Source organism: Misgurnus anguillicaudatus, chromosome 5 (assembly GCF_027580225.2).
Source record: "Misgurnus anguillicaudatus chromosome 5, ASM2758022v2, whole genome shotgun sequence".
Lineage (NCBI taxonomy): Eukaryota > Metazoa > Chordata > Actinopteri > Cypriniformes > Cobitidae > Misgurnus > Misgurnus anguillicaudatus.
Genome location: NC_073341.2, coordinates 23443818 through 23457758, shown reverse-complemented (window position 1 = coordinate 23457758; position 13941 = coordinate 23443818). Strand labels below are relative to the sequence as shown.

The window sequence follows — 13941 nt, the reverse complement described above, 5'->3', positions numbered from 1 at the left end:
TGCGCGACTATCAATCTCTCTCGCGACCATGGCACCACCCCTGTTGCTATGGGATCTTCCAATACATGCGCACACCTGATTGATTTGAACTTGCACGAGGCACTCTAGGAAGAGCAAAAGTACTGCAGAGAAAGAGCATTCAGAACTCACAGTACCTAAACGAAGAAATCAAACGAGAGTAAATATCGTGTGGCTTTTCCTCGAGTCGATGATGCGGTAGCGATATTGTCTCCGGAGTGTAGTCCTCATCAGAGTCAACAATGCTTTCATCACGGAAACTCTTCCATGCAAAACACTGGCTTAATATTGAGTACTAAAAGCCATCCTATCTGTTTATATTCCTAGTGATGAAGTTAGGTGTATTATTACATGTGATTGTGACATGATGTTACTACATGCACCGCGCATCTTCCTCTCTGCTTGTCTCAGGTAAATGCTTCTCCCAGCAGAGATGGTCAGCGTCGTGCGTTCATGTGTTTTGGGAGCGTGGCTTTAGAAGAAACCCAGAAGGGAGGGGGTGGAGTTAATGGAAAAATGAGTGAAAGGTCTACAGACACTCGATTTTTATACTCTCTTTTTCAGAGCACTTACATTTTATTTATGTGTTGGTATATAAAGACAGTTTAAACAAATTTGTAAAAAAGTTTTTTTAGATAATTCCTGCCTATCCTGCCTTTAAACATATTTACAGCAGTTTAGCAGGTGCAATTTAGCAAGTCAAAATAAGTACAGTGTTATTCATGTGTTTTTATAATATGTATAAAGGATTAATCTATATCGATATCTGAAGGCGGCAGCCTCTAAAGGCCATGAAGCGAACTAAAATGAAACCGTCTAGCCTACGGGGGGAGTTGCATCACCTGCTGTTCTCGCCCACTACGCTTGTCAGCGGGACACAGCAGCTGAGACCAATCAGACTTTAAAAAATAAATATGGAGACAGATATTTTTTATTTTATTTTAGAAAATATGACACATTGCAGCCCAGTCTCACGAAATTACGTACCTATAGGCATATATTTGATTCTTTTTTTCATGATACTGTCACAAATTTCCGTGTTTTTTCGTGATCGTATCACAAATTTCTGTTTACGTGTTATTGTCACGCATTGGCTACTCAACAGTTTTTCGTATTTTCTTACCATTGTCACATCGGTTTAGGGTTAGATTTACATAAAATGACGTCCTTACCCAAACCCAACTCTAACCCTAACTCCAGGCGACAATGGTTTAAAATTTTGAAAATATACAAAAATTGACTTTTTTATAAACCAATACTTAAAGTGACATCCTAACGCAAACACCAAAATAACCCTAAACCGAAGTGAAAAAATTTTTAAAATAGGAAAAAAAAGTTGAGTAACCAATACGTGACAATGACACGTACACAGAAATTCATGATACGATCACGAAAAAAACGCAAAAATTCGTTACAGTATAGGTATGTAATTTTGTAAGACTGGGTAGCACATTGATGCAGATTAAACTATCCAACATACGTAAAATTCACCAACTTTAGAAATATGCAAAACGCAACACGCACGATATTGCAGCAATAATATAAATTCACATCCCTATAACATCAATTATAATAGTAAAACAGTCACAAGGACCTTTAATTTGCAAAATACACACTTTTATTTAATTCCTGTAATTATGCAGCTGGTTGCCAGTAACTTACTGTAAAAGATAAAGACTGAAAATGTTTCATGTTCATTTAACTTTAAAAAACTGTTGCAAGTAAATAACATTAATGTAAAATCTACAGTAAGTTAGTGGCAGCTAGTTGCAGGTAATACCCAGTAATACTTTAATTTATACAGAAATTTTTACAGTGTACAGTTTTGAATGTTTATTTCAAAATACCCAGACGTCACGGGCGTGCATTGAGTCTTGGGATAGCCAAGGCTGTAAAGGATACATCTCTCCTTGGTTTCAGGGGTGGAAAAGGCCACATTTGGAGGCTTGTATGTGAAGGAACCTTCAAATAGGGACAGCCGTCGCCGTGGCCCAGTGATGGCATTTGCCTTCAAATGGCCTTGGAAGGCCGCAGCCCCTGAATTGGGATGCACCCACAGACAGATTATAACATAATGATTTAACTTAGGCCTGGCAAGCTCTCCACAATAATTCAATGGTACCCATAATGAATAAACGTTTTTCTGACAAGTAAGATGACAGTGAAGATATACAGATGAAGATTACCTTAAGGTTATTCTCCTCTGAATTATAGCTGTTTCAATAACTAAAAAGTCGTTCATTATGTTAACCTCTGTTAATCTTGGTTTTATTTGAAAGGGCCATATAATAGAACATCAGTTTTTATCTTTTTTTTATATACAAATGTTAAATATACGATGAAATATATTGTACCTTTCAGAGCATAAAATGTCTCTTTAGACCATAAGACCTTTTATTTAAACTTAAATGGCAAATTAAATAAAACAATGTACTGGCTATTTTCACCTTTTCATTGGTGAGACACAGTGATGGAAACTTTCATTGAAACTAGGCTGCCCAATCACTGTGTGAAAAGAAAGTAGTATGCTATAAACTATTATCCCAAGATGCCATAAGAAAAATCGATAAGGGCAAAACGTGGCAAATTTCTTCAATGTGTACAGGTAACACGGTCTCACACCCATGGCGTCGGTGTTTGACGACACTTGACCATGCGTCAGTGTGTTGGCGCGGGGGGTATACCTTTCGCGTCATTTTTTGGCGAGCTGGGGACTTCAATACTATTAGGTACGCGAAATTAAACAGTTGTCGCCTGACATTGGGGTTAGGGAAAGGTTTGGGTAGGGATGTCATTATGTAAATCTAACCCTAAACCGACGCGAAAATGGTAGAAAATGGTAAGAAAATAGGAAAGAGAATGCAACGGACTTAATAGTATTGATGTCCCCAGTTCGTCAAAAAATGACGCGAAAGGTATACCCTCCGCGCCAACACATTGACGCATGGTCAAGTGCCGTCAAACATTGACGCCATGGGGTGAGACTGGGTTGGTACAGGACACTACCACTCTGTATATTCCTCCAAAAAATCCAAATGTTAGGAAAGAGTGGCTTAGGTTAACTTTTAACAAGGTCCCTGATGCAAAGATGCTGTTTTTGAAGGATGGGAAAGCACAAACTATATTAGACCTGACAGCAGCCCATGTGTAAGCAGTGTAACTTATTTCACATTCATTGACAGCTACCACAGCAGCAAGAAAGGGGTAAGAAAGAAGGTGTGTAATGGTCGTGAAAAACAGTCTACTTTTGGCACAAAATACCTTGAATAACATAAGTGGACCTCAAGGACAAAATACAAAAATGTGACGTGATCCTTCAAGAATACAAAGTGCACATTTTCAGAATTGGCCTTTAGTCCACTTTTTAGTTTTTTCACATGCATTTTTTTACGATCAGCTTTTTAGTAAAAGCAAATTTAGATGTATATTCATTGTAAATTAATGAGTGTATCCGAGAGAAGTTTTATCTTATATGACATTACTCAACATGTCCTTTATGGGCACACATTGCTCATGGTTGGCCTTGTTCGACAGCTCTCTGCTGCCAGAACCTAAGCCCTAAATTTGGGCTATAACCCTGTAGGCTTATTATGTCATTTTAATTTAGTGCCTCTAATTAAGCATCAAGGGCCTCTGCGTTTGGTCATCTGAGGGTACAATAACTCAGTGTTGGTATTTTGATGTCTGTGAAAGCGTAACGTCCTATGTGTCCTTGAAAGTTTGGCCACACATCACCAAGCCCCGCCATGTCCTAATTTATCCTCCATCTTTCTTTCAAGATTAATTATCAGTAGCATTAACACTGTTTGACAGTGTTTCCAGCGCTTGTCGCGCGGGATTGTGATTCCTCAGAGTAGAAAGCTTAAATGTACCTTTCGGAGAACAGGTTACTTTGCAGACAACACTAATTTTATTCTAATTGAGGTCTGAGCAGCCTCGACATTCCGAACAACTTCCTCCCGAGCTTGCCAAAAGTGCCACAAGTTCAAGTTTAATGACGTACTTCATGAGAACCAGTCACCAGCAATCACGGTTCTGCAGGTGAGAACAAAACTCAAAAGTGAAGGCTGTCAGAGGGAACAGCTCGGCCGCTCTGAAGTCTACCTTCACTGCGGGACGTTCCCTGTCCGTTCTCATCACATCAGTCCCAGCACGCTCGCCTCACTCTGTCCATCTGTGGAAGAGATGGCTTCAGGCTAAAATTAGCAATCATTTCTCCTAAGGCTGTGCAAGGACGCATGGGCACACATGGTCAAGTTTTTCTGTCTTTTGGCGGTACTCTGAAAAATCGTTCATTAAATAACCAATTATTATGTAGTAATGTTTTTGCAATTAAACTCAAAGACACACTTTTAGGGGCCTCATTTATAAAGCATCAGATCCCATCCTGCAAGCCCATTCTCCCATTAAGTTTGTTTTTTATAGATCACAACCTTTGCGTGGAAACTGGTGTACACACGTTTCCAGACCCGTTTTGTGCATACGCCAGTTTCCACGCAAAGGTTGTGATCTATAAAAAACAAACTTAATTGGAGAATGGGTTTGCAGGGTGGGATCTGAGGATGATTAACATATGCGCACTTGCAGGTGATCTGTAATTTATAAAGGGAAAATTGCATTGTTTTATAAGTGAAGAGTTTCGTTGCAAAACGAGATAACCACCGTTTTTTAATTGTTCAGAAATCTCGTTTTTAGGTTGTGCATTCCAATTGATTTCAATGCAACTGCAGTTGGTTTGTTTTGATTTAAACCTTCATAACTTAAAAATACAGCTAAGTAGCACCATAAAACAAAATAATAACATGATAACATAATTATAAACATGTTTTGACAAAAATGTAAAAAAATGGATTTATCTCGTTTTGCAACGAAACTCTTCAAGTCTTAAATTTTTTTGGCGTATGCCATTTTTGGCTTTTGTGCGTACGTAGACTTTTAGTAAGGATCCTACACACAGTTTATAAATGAGGCTTAAGATAATTTACCAATATTGTGAACGTTTTAAACAGGGTCATTAAGATTTTATATCAAATATACCGTATTTAAAAAAAAATTAAACATATATTTTATTTTTAAACTGTTACTTTTTATACAAACATTATACTTGTTGGTGTCTTTCACAAAGTAATTATTCAGTTAAGTGCTGAGTAATGCTGATTAACAACATGTACTTACTATAGGGTTAGGTGAAGACAAATAAAATATTATTTTTTATTAAAAACTGACTCTGTGGTCTTTTTGTGACACTGGCAAATATTCTGCCCTTTATGTCACTGAGAGGGTTTTGCAGTGAAATGTTTGTTAAATACCAATGAAATGACATGAAGTGACATTTGTGAAAATAAGGCATTCCAGTTTCTGACCAGTAACCTTGAGGGTTCCCACTGGTCCTTGAAAAATGAAGTTTTTGAATCTGGGGGAAAATTCAAGGCCCTGGGAAGTTTTTGAAAATATAAATACATAGATAAAAGTCATTGGAAGTGCTTGAATCTATTTTATGCAAGAAGTTTTCTGGAAAAAAATCCATATTATTCCCTGTGTATTCCAGGATAATATCATAAAAATTCTAGACTTTTTAAGCACACGTGTTAAACTGTTCGCTTTAAATGCTTATATCTTCTGTATGCAAATGTTGATTCATACCAAAATGCTTTTTGGCATAGTTGTGTTTGACACATGAAAACGTCTCTGGTTACGTATGTAACTGTTGTTCCCTGAAAAGGGAACGGGGCCCTGCGTCTCCCTTGCAATACTTCCTGCATCCCTGTAAATCCGTCTTTGGCAATATTTCAGATAGCAATATACTTCCAGGCTCCCACGTCACCCTGTCTTTGTCGTTAAGCCTCACCATTGGTTGAATTTGATATACATATTCAGACGCACTTACCCTTGGAGGCGTCCCCAAAGTGTCACCGGAGTGACACTAAAGATAACACAATGCAACCTTGCTCTCACTTGAAATATTTCCCCACATTTAGTCCTTGAATTTGAGTGTATTGGACCTGGAAAGTCCTTCAAAGGTCCTTGAATTTGAAGTTAACTAAGGTGTGGAAACCCTGAACCTTTTTATTGACTTTGCTAAACCTAAACATAAGATGCACTTAGAGCGTTTTGCGTCTGAAATCTTCAATTACTTATCAATAATACATTTATACATAGTGACATCATCAGATGGAGATTACGTTTTCCAACACTTCAAAAGTAAAATCAAAAGTACTAATGAATAAGGTTTAGCATAGGTAGTAATAGGCAACTAAATATGAAAAATATTTTGATGTTTTATATTAAAACTCCAACCTATTTTATATCAACAAAATGTTTATTTACCCTAAAATGACAAATCATCATTGGCCAGCAAGCAATAACCGAGACGCTGAAATGGTTAACTATAGACCCAATATAGGCTATGAATAACCCACTTCTACCTTTACTAAGCTTGAATTTGGTTACATGCCATTTTTTCAAAATACTTTGTGAGATGTATGATATTTTATCATGTAAAGAAAGCCAACACAAAGACTCATTGTCTATTATTGGGCTATGATTAGACGTCTATTAGACTTTCAACCCAAATTTTGTCTTATTTTAGCCAAGATTGCTTGCAGTATGTTTCTTGGACCTACTTCTGCTCAGTCTTTTATATGTTAAGTTGTGAAAACAGCCTTCCCTCTCTTACACGCTGCAGGAGATTTCAGACATGGATGTGCAGGAGCTGGTGATGAAGTCCATCGGCCGTCTGACCCTGGTGAGACAGACCTTTCTCCTGCCGCAGAACACCAGCCAGCGCTGTGCCAGGAACAACCACCGCATCGATAACTCCCTCTGCGATCCCAAAGACCCAAAGGCACATACGTTAGAGGTGCGATTCATCACTTTAAATCAACCATAAATCATTCGCCTTCATTTCCTTTTCTGATTGTGTCCATTAACTGTCATCATTAGTCAACCATTAGCCTTTCAGCTAACTTTTTTTTTAGAAAACATAAAAATGTCAGTGGCAAAATTAGTTACCTTGATTTACTGTGTTTATAGTTCTTTACAACGTGCCTATGGGTGCCATTCCTGTTTTCTAACGTTCACTCAACTTTAAAGTTTGAAGTTTATTTGCCAATTGTACACTCACAGGCAGTATGAGTGCATATGAGTATTTTTAAGGAAAGCTCTTAGATTCAGCAGTAAAAAAGATAAAGAAAACCAAATAAGTAATAATAAAGAGAACTGTCAGGGGTACACACACAATGAATAAAACACTAAGTACAATGAAGACACACTACAGTATAGACATCCAATAATGCAGTGTTTCCCAATCCTGGTCATCGAGTACCCCCTCCCAGATTTTTTTTTTTTAGATGTCTCCTTATTTAACACACCTCATTGAAACTCATCAGCTTGTTAGGAAGACATGTTAACCTAGTGGTTCTCAACTCCAGTCACCCCCCCCCCCCCCCAGAATGTTTTAGATGTCTCCTTATATGAAACACCTGATTCCACTCATCAGGCTCCTTCCAGAATGTTTGAAACGTTTCCCTAATTAAACACTAACAAGCTGATGAACTGAATCAGGTGTTTTATATATGGAGACATCTAAAATGTTCTGGGAGGGGGGCCCAGAGGACTGGAGTTGAGAACCACTGCGTAAACCATTCTGGAAGGAGGCTGATGAGTAGAATCAGGTGTTTTAACATCTGAAATTTTTCTGGAAGGGGTTACTCAAGGACCAGGATTGGGAAGCACTGCAATAGGGTACACACTAAAAGACACTGTTTTATAAATGAAATGACGATAAATAGTATAAAGTCTTTGTATGACAGATACATACAGTCAAGGCTTGACATTAACACCCGCCAACCCGCCAAATGCGGGTAGATTTCGGCTGTGGCGGGTAAGACAGCCAATCCCACTAGCCACTTTGGCAGGTTGAATATCATTTTTTAATTGTAGTTTTCTTAAAAGTTATGCGAAATGATTAACAATGCGCAATGCGACACTGGAAAACTACAACTCCCATGAGCACTTTGCACCCAGCGCAACGCATAGAGACCGTTTGTTGAGACGCGCGCACGATCAGCGGAGCGTTGCGGACCAAAACGCCACCTTCCAGAGAGCGCGTGAGAGCAGATGGATTTGCAAATGCACAAGAGGACGCAGTCTGAGTGCATACACACTTCGGGAAAGATAAAACGATTGCATGGAAGTGATTGAAGAGATATAAATTGCGTGCACACTCTCAGGGCAAGAGCGTAAAGAAATTTAGCGCATAACTGAATGTACACGAAATCAAAGGAAACCCGCCAGCCGAGAGGTTCGCGCATCATTTTAATGTAGGCTACTTTGGGCAACAGTAATGCCCTCTAAATATATGATCTATACTAATATACCTAATATATATATTGTCTTAATTTGTGTGGTCAGACTGAATTTGAAATTCAATCTGCATCTAATTTAGCTAAACCAAGTGAATTTGCTCGAATTAAAGTCATTTTAGGATGCCAAAGTCAAGTTTAATCATATAAAATGTATTTTACCTGCAAAAAATTGTGGCCAGTGAAAATTCTGGAAAACAACTTTGGAAAACAACTTAATGTCAAGCCCTGCATGCAGCTTATAATCTAATGTATATTTCCAACCAATATTCACCCCCAAGGCTATTGTGATATGCCTTTTGTGTCATGATAAATGTACCCCCAGGGTACCCCCCTTCCACATCACGGTAACACTTAACTTGAAGGGGTGTTAATAAGACTGACATGACACATTCATAATCATGACATGACACGTGCTATGAACATGAAGGAGATTTTATGCATGTTTACGACAACTTTCATTAAGTGTCATTCGTTAAATTATGTGATTTTTTTAATGCAAAGATGACATTGTTTGAGATGTCTTTGTTATGACAACTTGACATAAACCAATACATCATAACTTGTCATCACAACTTGACATACCAAGACAACATAAAAGACCACTTTTTACCAGTGATACAAATTTAATTTGTCATTAAAATGTCATTAGGTGTTAATAGTTTCATAACAACATCATGAATATTCTTCAGTTCATAATGTTTTTTTAAGTTTCCTTCATGTGTTTAACAAATAAAATCAATCATTTAATAATAATAATAATAATAATTAAAATGGATAAAATTCTATTTAATTGCATTTATTGATTCATCTAAAATTAAATGAAAACAGTAATAATGGGTTAATGCAGCGTTGGGTCCATATCGCTGCAAAGTTAATTACATTAAATTAAATTGCTTAAATGTTTTTTTTTCTTCTATGTCAGAACATTTCAGAACCCTCTGTGTGAGGAAGAACAAGTTCTGTTAGTTGTATTTTGACGTGTTTGTTGTATTTTGTTAAGGTATTTAACATTATTTGACAGTATTAACACTTAATGACATTTAATTGACAGTTTAATGTAATGTTAACCCAAAAAGCTAGATTAGGTAGTTTCTTAAGTTTGATCATTATTCTGCTATGTGCATGTTTATGACAGATTTATTCATCAAGTTATAATGTATTGGTTTATGTCAAGTTGTCAATTGAAACACTGTCATCTTTGCATTTGAAACACTGTCATCTTTGCATTAAACAATGACATAATTAAACAAATGACACTTAATGACAGTTGTCATAAATGTGCATATAATCTCCTTCATGTTCATGACACGTGTCATGTCATGATTATAAAGGTGTCATGCCAGTCTTATAAACACCCCTTCAAGTAAAATGTTACCAAGATGGGTAACTTGTAACTTTTCACAAGTGGAACTTTGCTGGAAATTACGCATGTGGTTTTCCATTGAAAACAATGGCATTCCAGTTTGTCTATACAGTGCCGCCTAGAGGTACCTTTAGCGCCATCACGCAAAAGGCGTGTCACAATGCTTACACATCGGGAGTGAAAATAGGCAACTTCTCACACTTTTAATTCATACATTTTAACAGAATTGATACATTGAGCAGCAATAAATTCTTAAGAAGCACAACTGAGCAATTTTTGGGAATTTGCACTCAATATCAACCAAATATTTACCCACTGCTATTCATCGACTGAGACTGGAGACTGATCCCTAGTGACTAAAAGGGAGTAAATCCCATAGGAACATGTTTAAAATGCTTAAATTTACAGCAGAAATAAAGGTTTACAACCTGGTACAAAAACAATCTGTTTTTTGATCTATATAGTTAATTTTGCCCTTCATGACAACTGTGAGGGAGTAAATTTAACTCTTTTGTTTAAGTTATATTAAGTCTTAAAGTTTTGCATAATTAAGGGGCGTGGAACTTGAGTGACAGGTAAACTGTCACTGCTGTTACTACTGTTGAGCTAGGCAGTCATGGTTTCAGCAACCAGGCACCTCAGTTCCATGTCCTGCCTATTTTCTCATTTTTTGTTATTCGCAAGTGATGAACGGTGACACGCTGCCAAGATAGCGACGGCAGACTCTGCCAACTATTGGCTTCAAAAATGCTCTTCACAAATCCACGGGTGACGTCACAGACATACATTCATATATTTTAGTCTCAGTCTATGATATGAACACAATTAATTCAGCCATGCTGATATTTCGCCCACTGGATTGTTTTAGTGCTGGAAAAAGACTTTGAGAACTAGATCTGTTGTAATATGATAAAATATCCTTTCTCAAAATTGAATTTCCAAGTTGATGTGGGTGTGTATTTGCATCAGCATGGGTAAATATTTTTTGTGTGTATGAGATGTGCAAGGTCTCTCTGTGTAGATGTGAATAATGCATATAGAGATATGATGTTTGACATTCCGGATTCAGCACTGCTTAGTGGTCAGGAGCCCAAAAGCACCCAGTTTCAACCTCACTGAAGCGTATGTCAATCTGGATGCGTATTCCACCTTTTCACTAAAAGATCCACCTACTATTCCCTGTGGACCACCGATCACTCATTTTCTCTGGAGAGCCGGACTTAACTCCTGCACTTCAAACAGACTTAATGGATTTCCCTGGCCAGAAGGTCCTTTCCCCTATAAATTTAACCCTGACTTTATCTGTTTACCCCTTTGGCACTTGGGCATTTGCTTCATTGGTCCCAACACCTCCTGCAAGTACCATATCATAAAATGACCTTCCCAAACATAAGTCCAGCCAAATGCAGCCAAGCCTTACTTTGCCATTTCTCTTTCTGGCTAAGGCATAAAACGTAAATCAAAAAGAGAGCTCTCTGTGCTCGAAAATGAAACCCCAGCAAATGGGGAAAGGCACACAAAGTGACAAATAAAACATTGTTTCTCTGTTGTCTTGAGCTTTCTTCTCAAGAGTCATTTCTCTTTTTGTTCTCCAATCTCTCCGTTCTCTGAGGGCCAGTTAGACTCTGTGAGGTTTTGTGGGAGTCAGCATTTGTAAATATGAACAGTTTTGGTGTTTTCTATGTTGTGTTGGGGCGGTGAAGCCTTTTCCCTTGAAACCTGGACAATTACTTAGTGTAATGTAAATTAAAACAGTTACTTTTAGCTGGTTGGTCAGTTAGATGGTAACTTTTTGAATGAACTGCAAATTAATATTTAGTTAAAACAGAATTGCTTCAACAATTTAAATCTAGACATCTAAATGCAAACTTAGATCTATTTTAAAGGTGTTGTGTGTAATTTTTTTAAAGGATCTCTCGAAAGAAATGCAAAGTTATATACAAAACTATATTATCAGGGGTGTATAAAGACCTTTTAATAATGAACCATTCTGTTTTTATTACCTTAGAATGAGATGTTTTTATCTACATACACCGAGGGTCCCCTTACGTGGAAGTCGCCATTTTGTGTCGCCATGTTTCTACAGAAGCCCTTAACTTTTTTTACTTAAATTTTTTTGGTGGTGGCTACCATAGCTTCTCTATGCGTTTCAAAGGCGAGGGAAGAGCAGTGGACTGAGCCATTAGTTGCAATCTGCAACCTCACCACTAGATGCCGCTAAAATGTACACACTGCACCTTTAACTTTAACCCTATTACAATAAAATGGTAACATTAGAAGTTTATCTAGAATGTATAAAGAAGTTTTTGCTCCAAAATCTTAGTGGTAATCCATGATGATGATGAGTTGCTGTAACTTATAAAATCAAGTGGAATTTGCTTTAGTTATGTCAACTCATGGAAAATGTTAATAATAGGATAAACCCCTTTGAGAGGGGCTCCTAACAACACAATCGTAACAAAATAACAAAAACAAAACAAAATTACAATTAACATTACAAACAACAAACAAACATGGGACAGCACAAATAAAAATTAAGATAAAAAATTACCCCACCAAATTACAAAAAAATAACAGAAATAGATAAACAAAATCAAATTATAAATAAACATCAAATTGAATATCAAATCAAATCCTAGTGACAATAAGTATCAACAAACAAAATAATAATAATAATAAAAATAACTTAATTTTATAGTGAGGTGAGAACAGAGAGACTTAAAATATTGTATTATGGCACTATATTGGTATTTTAAAGTAAAGCAAACACGCTGACAACATTAGAAATTAGCAATTAGCCAAAACTATAATATCCAAAACAGATTATGTACACAGGTGCTATTCTTATCTCATATTATGTCTTGTGTCTATTCTAATATTCTATGAAAAAATTGTAAAATGATGTATTTACTGGGTTTTGATGGATAATTGAACAGCATTCTGGTATGAACGATATGTTTACAGTGCACGCTTTGGACTTCTATTCCTCACAGCCTCATTTTTTGAATCAACATGGCGACAAGCTGATTTACAGCAATACAGTTCAATTGTTAACCGTAACCTGTGTCCTGTTCATTATCCCTAAAACGTAATAAGTTTACACCATGAGTGACTCAAAAACATGCAAGAGACAAGCGTTATGTTATTTTCATGGAGCGAAACATCTTTGACAGGTAAAATCATTAACAGTAATTTACCCTTCACTATGCCAGAAGTTAATTTTGCTCAGCTGCAGACTGATCCTGTAACAGACGTTTACTTCTTGGCCCCAGCTCTGGTGTGAGATGCGTCAGATGAGATCGTCAACACAGTTGACTCTGTCATTTTAATCTACAGTCTGCTGAAACTGAAACTGATGTATATTTGCTGTAATTGGCGGTTTGTCTACTCAAAATGCGTACCTGTGCCTGCCTGTTCATGAGCCAGCTGTGCGCGACTCCCAGCATAATTACAATAGCCTTCTGTTTGTGCTTTCCCATTTGATCGTGAATGTTTTCAAGGCTTACTTCGCAGATTGCATTCCTAAAACAATTATGACAATTACAGAGAACCAGAGGCAATGACGAGAGGTTTTTCCCAACTATTTCTCAGCACGTTTTGGGAGGTTTCCGCAAAGAGACTTGATACAGAGTCAACTGAGAGAACCGCGGGTTAATAAACAATGCTGGAAAGCTAATGACCGCTGCACTCTATTTATTACTTTCTCATTAAAATGAAGACAACACTTGTGCTAAATCAGAGCTGCTCAATCGATCAGAGCGGAATTAACTAGCTTCTTCGTGCTGATGCCACGCGGTTTTAGGGCATGTGGACGAGCAAGCAGGACCTTTACGGTTATCTCTACCGTCCCTCGCGTCCAGAACTGCTGTGGTACTGCGTCTGTTGTAAAACTGGGAGAAGGAAAATATGCCAGAGGAAGCAAGGCATAGTCAGACGTTATTAGGGTTGCATATCGTAAGAAATTTTCCGATTCCGGTTCCAGTTCTGCCTAACGATTCCCGGTTCTGATTCCGGTTTCATATAAGTAAGGAATAATTGACGACGGGCCTTGAATTATAAGAAAATAACGCACACCCAAGGTGGTAATGCGGCACGACGCAAAGCATTATGTAAGGGATAATGTAGAGGCAGCCGGTAGTTATTGGGAAATAAGCCCCGACAGTGTGATCAGGACCCGACGCGAAGCGGAGGGTC

General features: G+C 37.6%; 1 protein-coding gene across 6 annotated transcripts in view; it reads left to right on the top strand.

The window, feature by feature from the left end:
* The window catches only part of grid2 (glutamate receptor, ionotropic, delta 2), a 485524-nt gene that overhangs the window by 335445 nt on the left and 136138 nt on the right, over positions 1 to 13941 (top strand). For all 6 annotated transcript variants that reach the window (XR_008634267.2, XR_008634268.2, XM_055168104.2 and 3 more), the window contains exon 6: positions 6704 to 6877. Coding sequence is in view for 4 of the 6 variants with exons in the window: in XM_055168104.2 (XP_055024079.2) it covers positions 6704 to 6877 (174 nt within the window). In the remaining 2 variants the exon portion in view is untranslated. The remainder of the gene's footprint in view (positions 1 to 6703; positions 6878 to 13941) is intronic.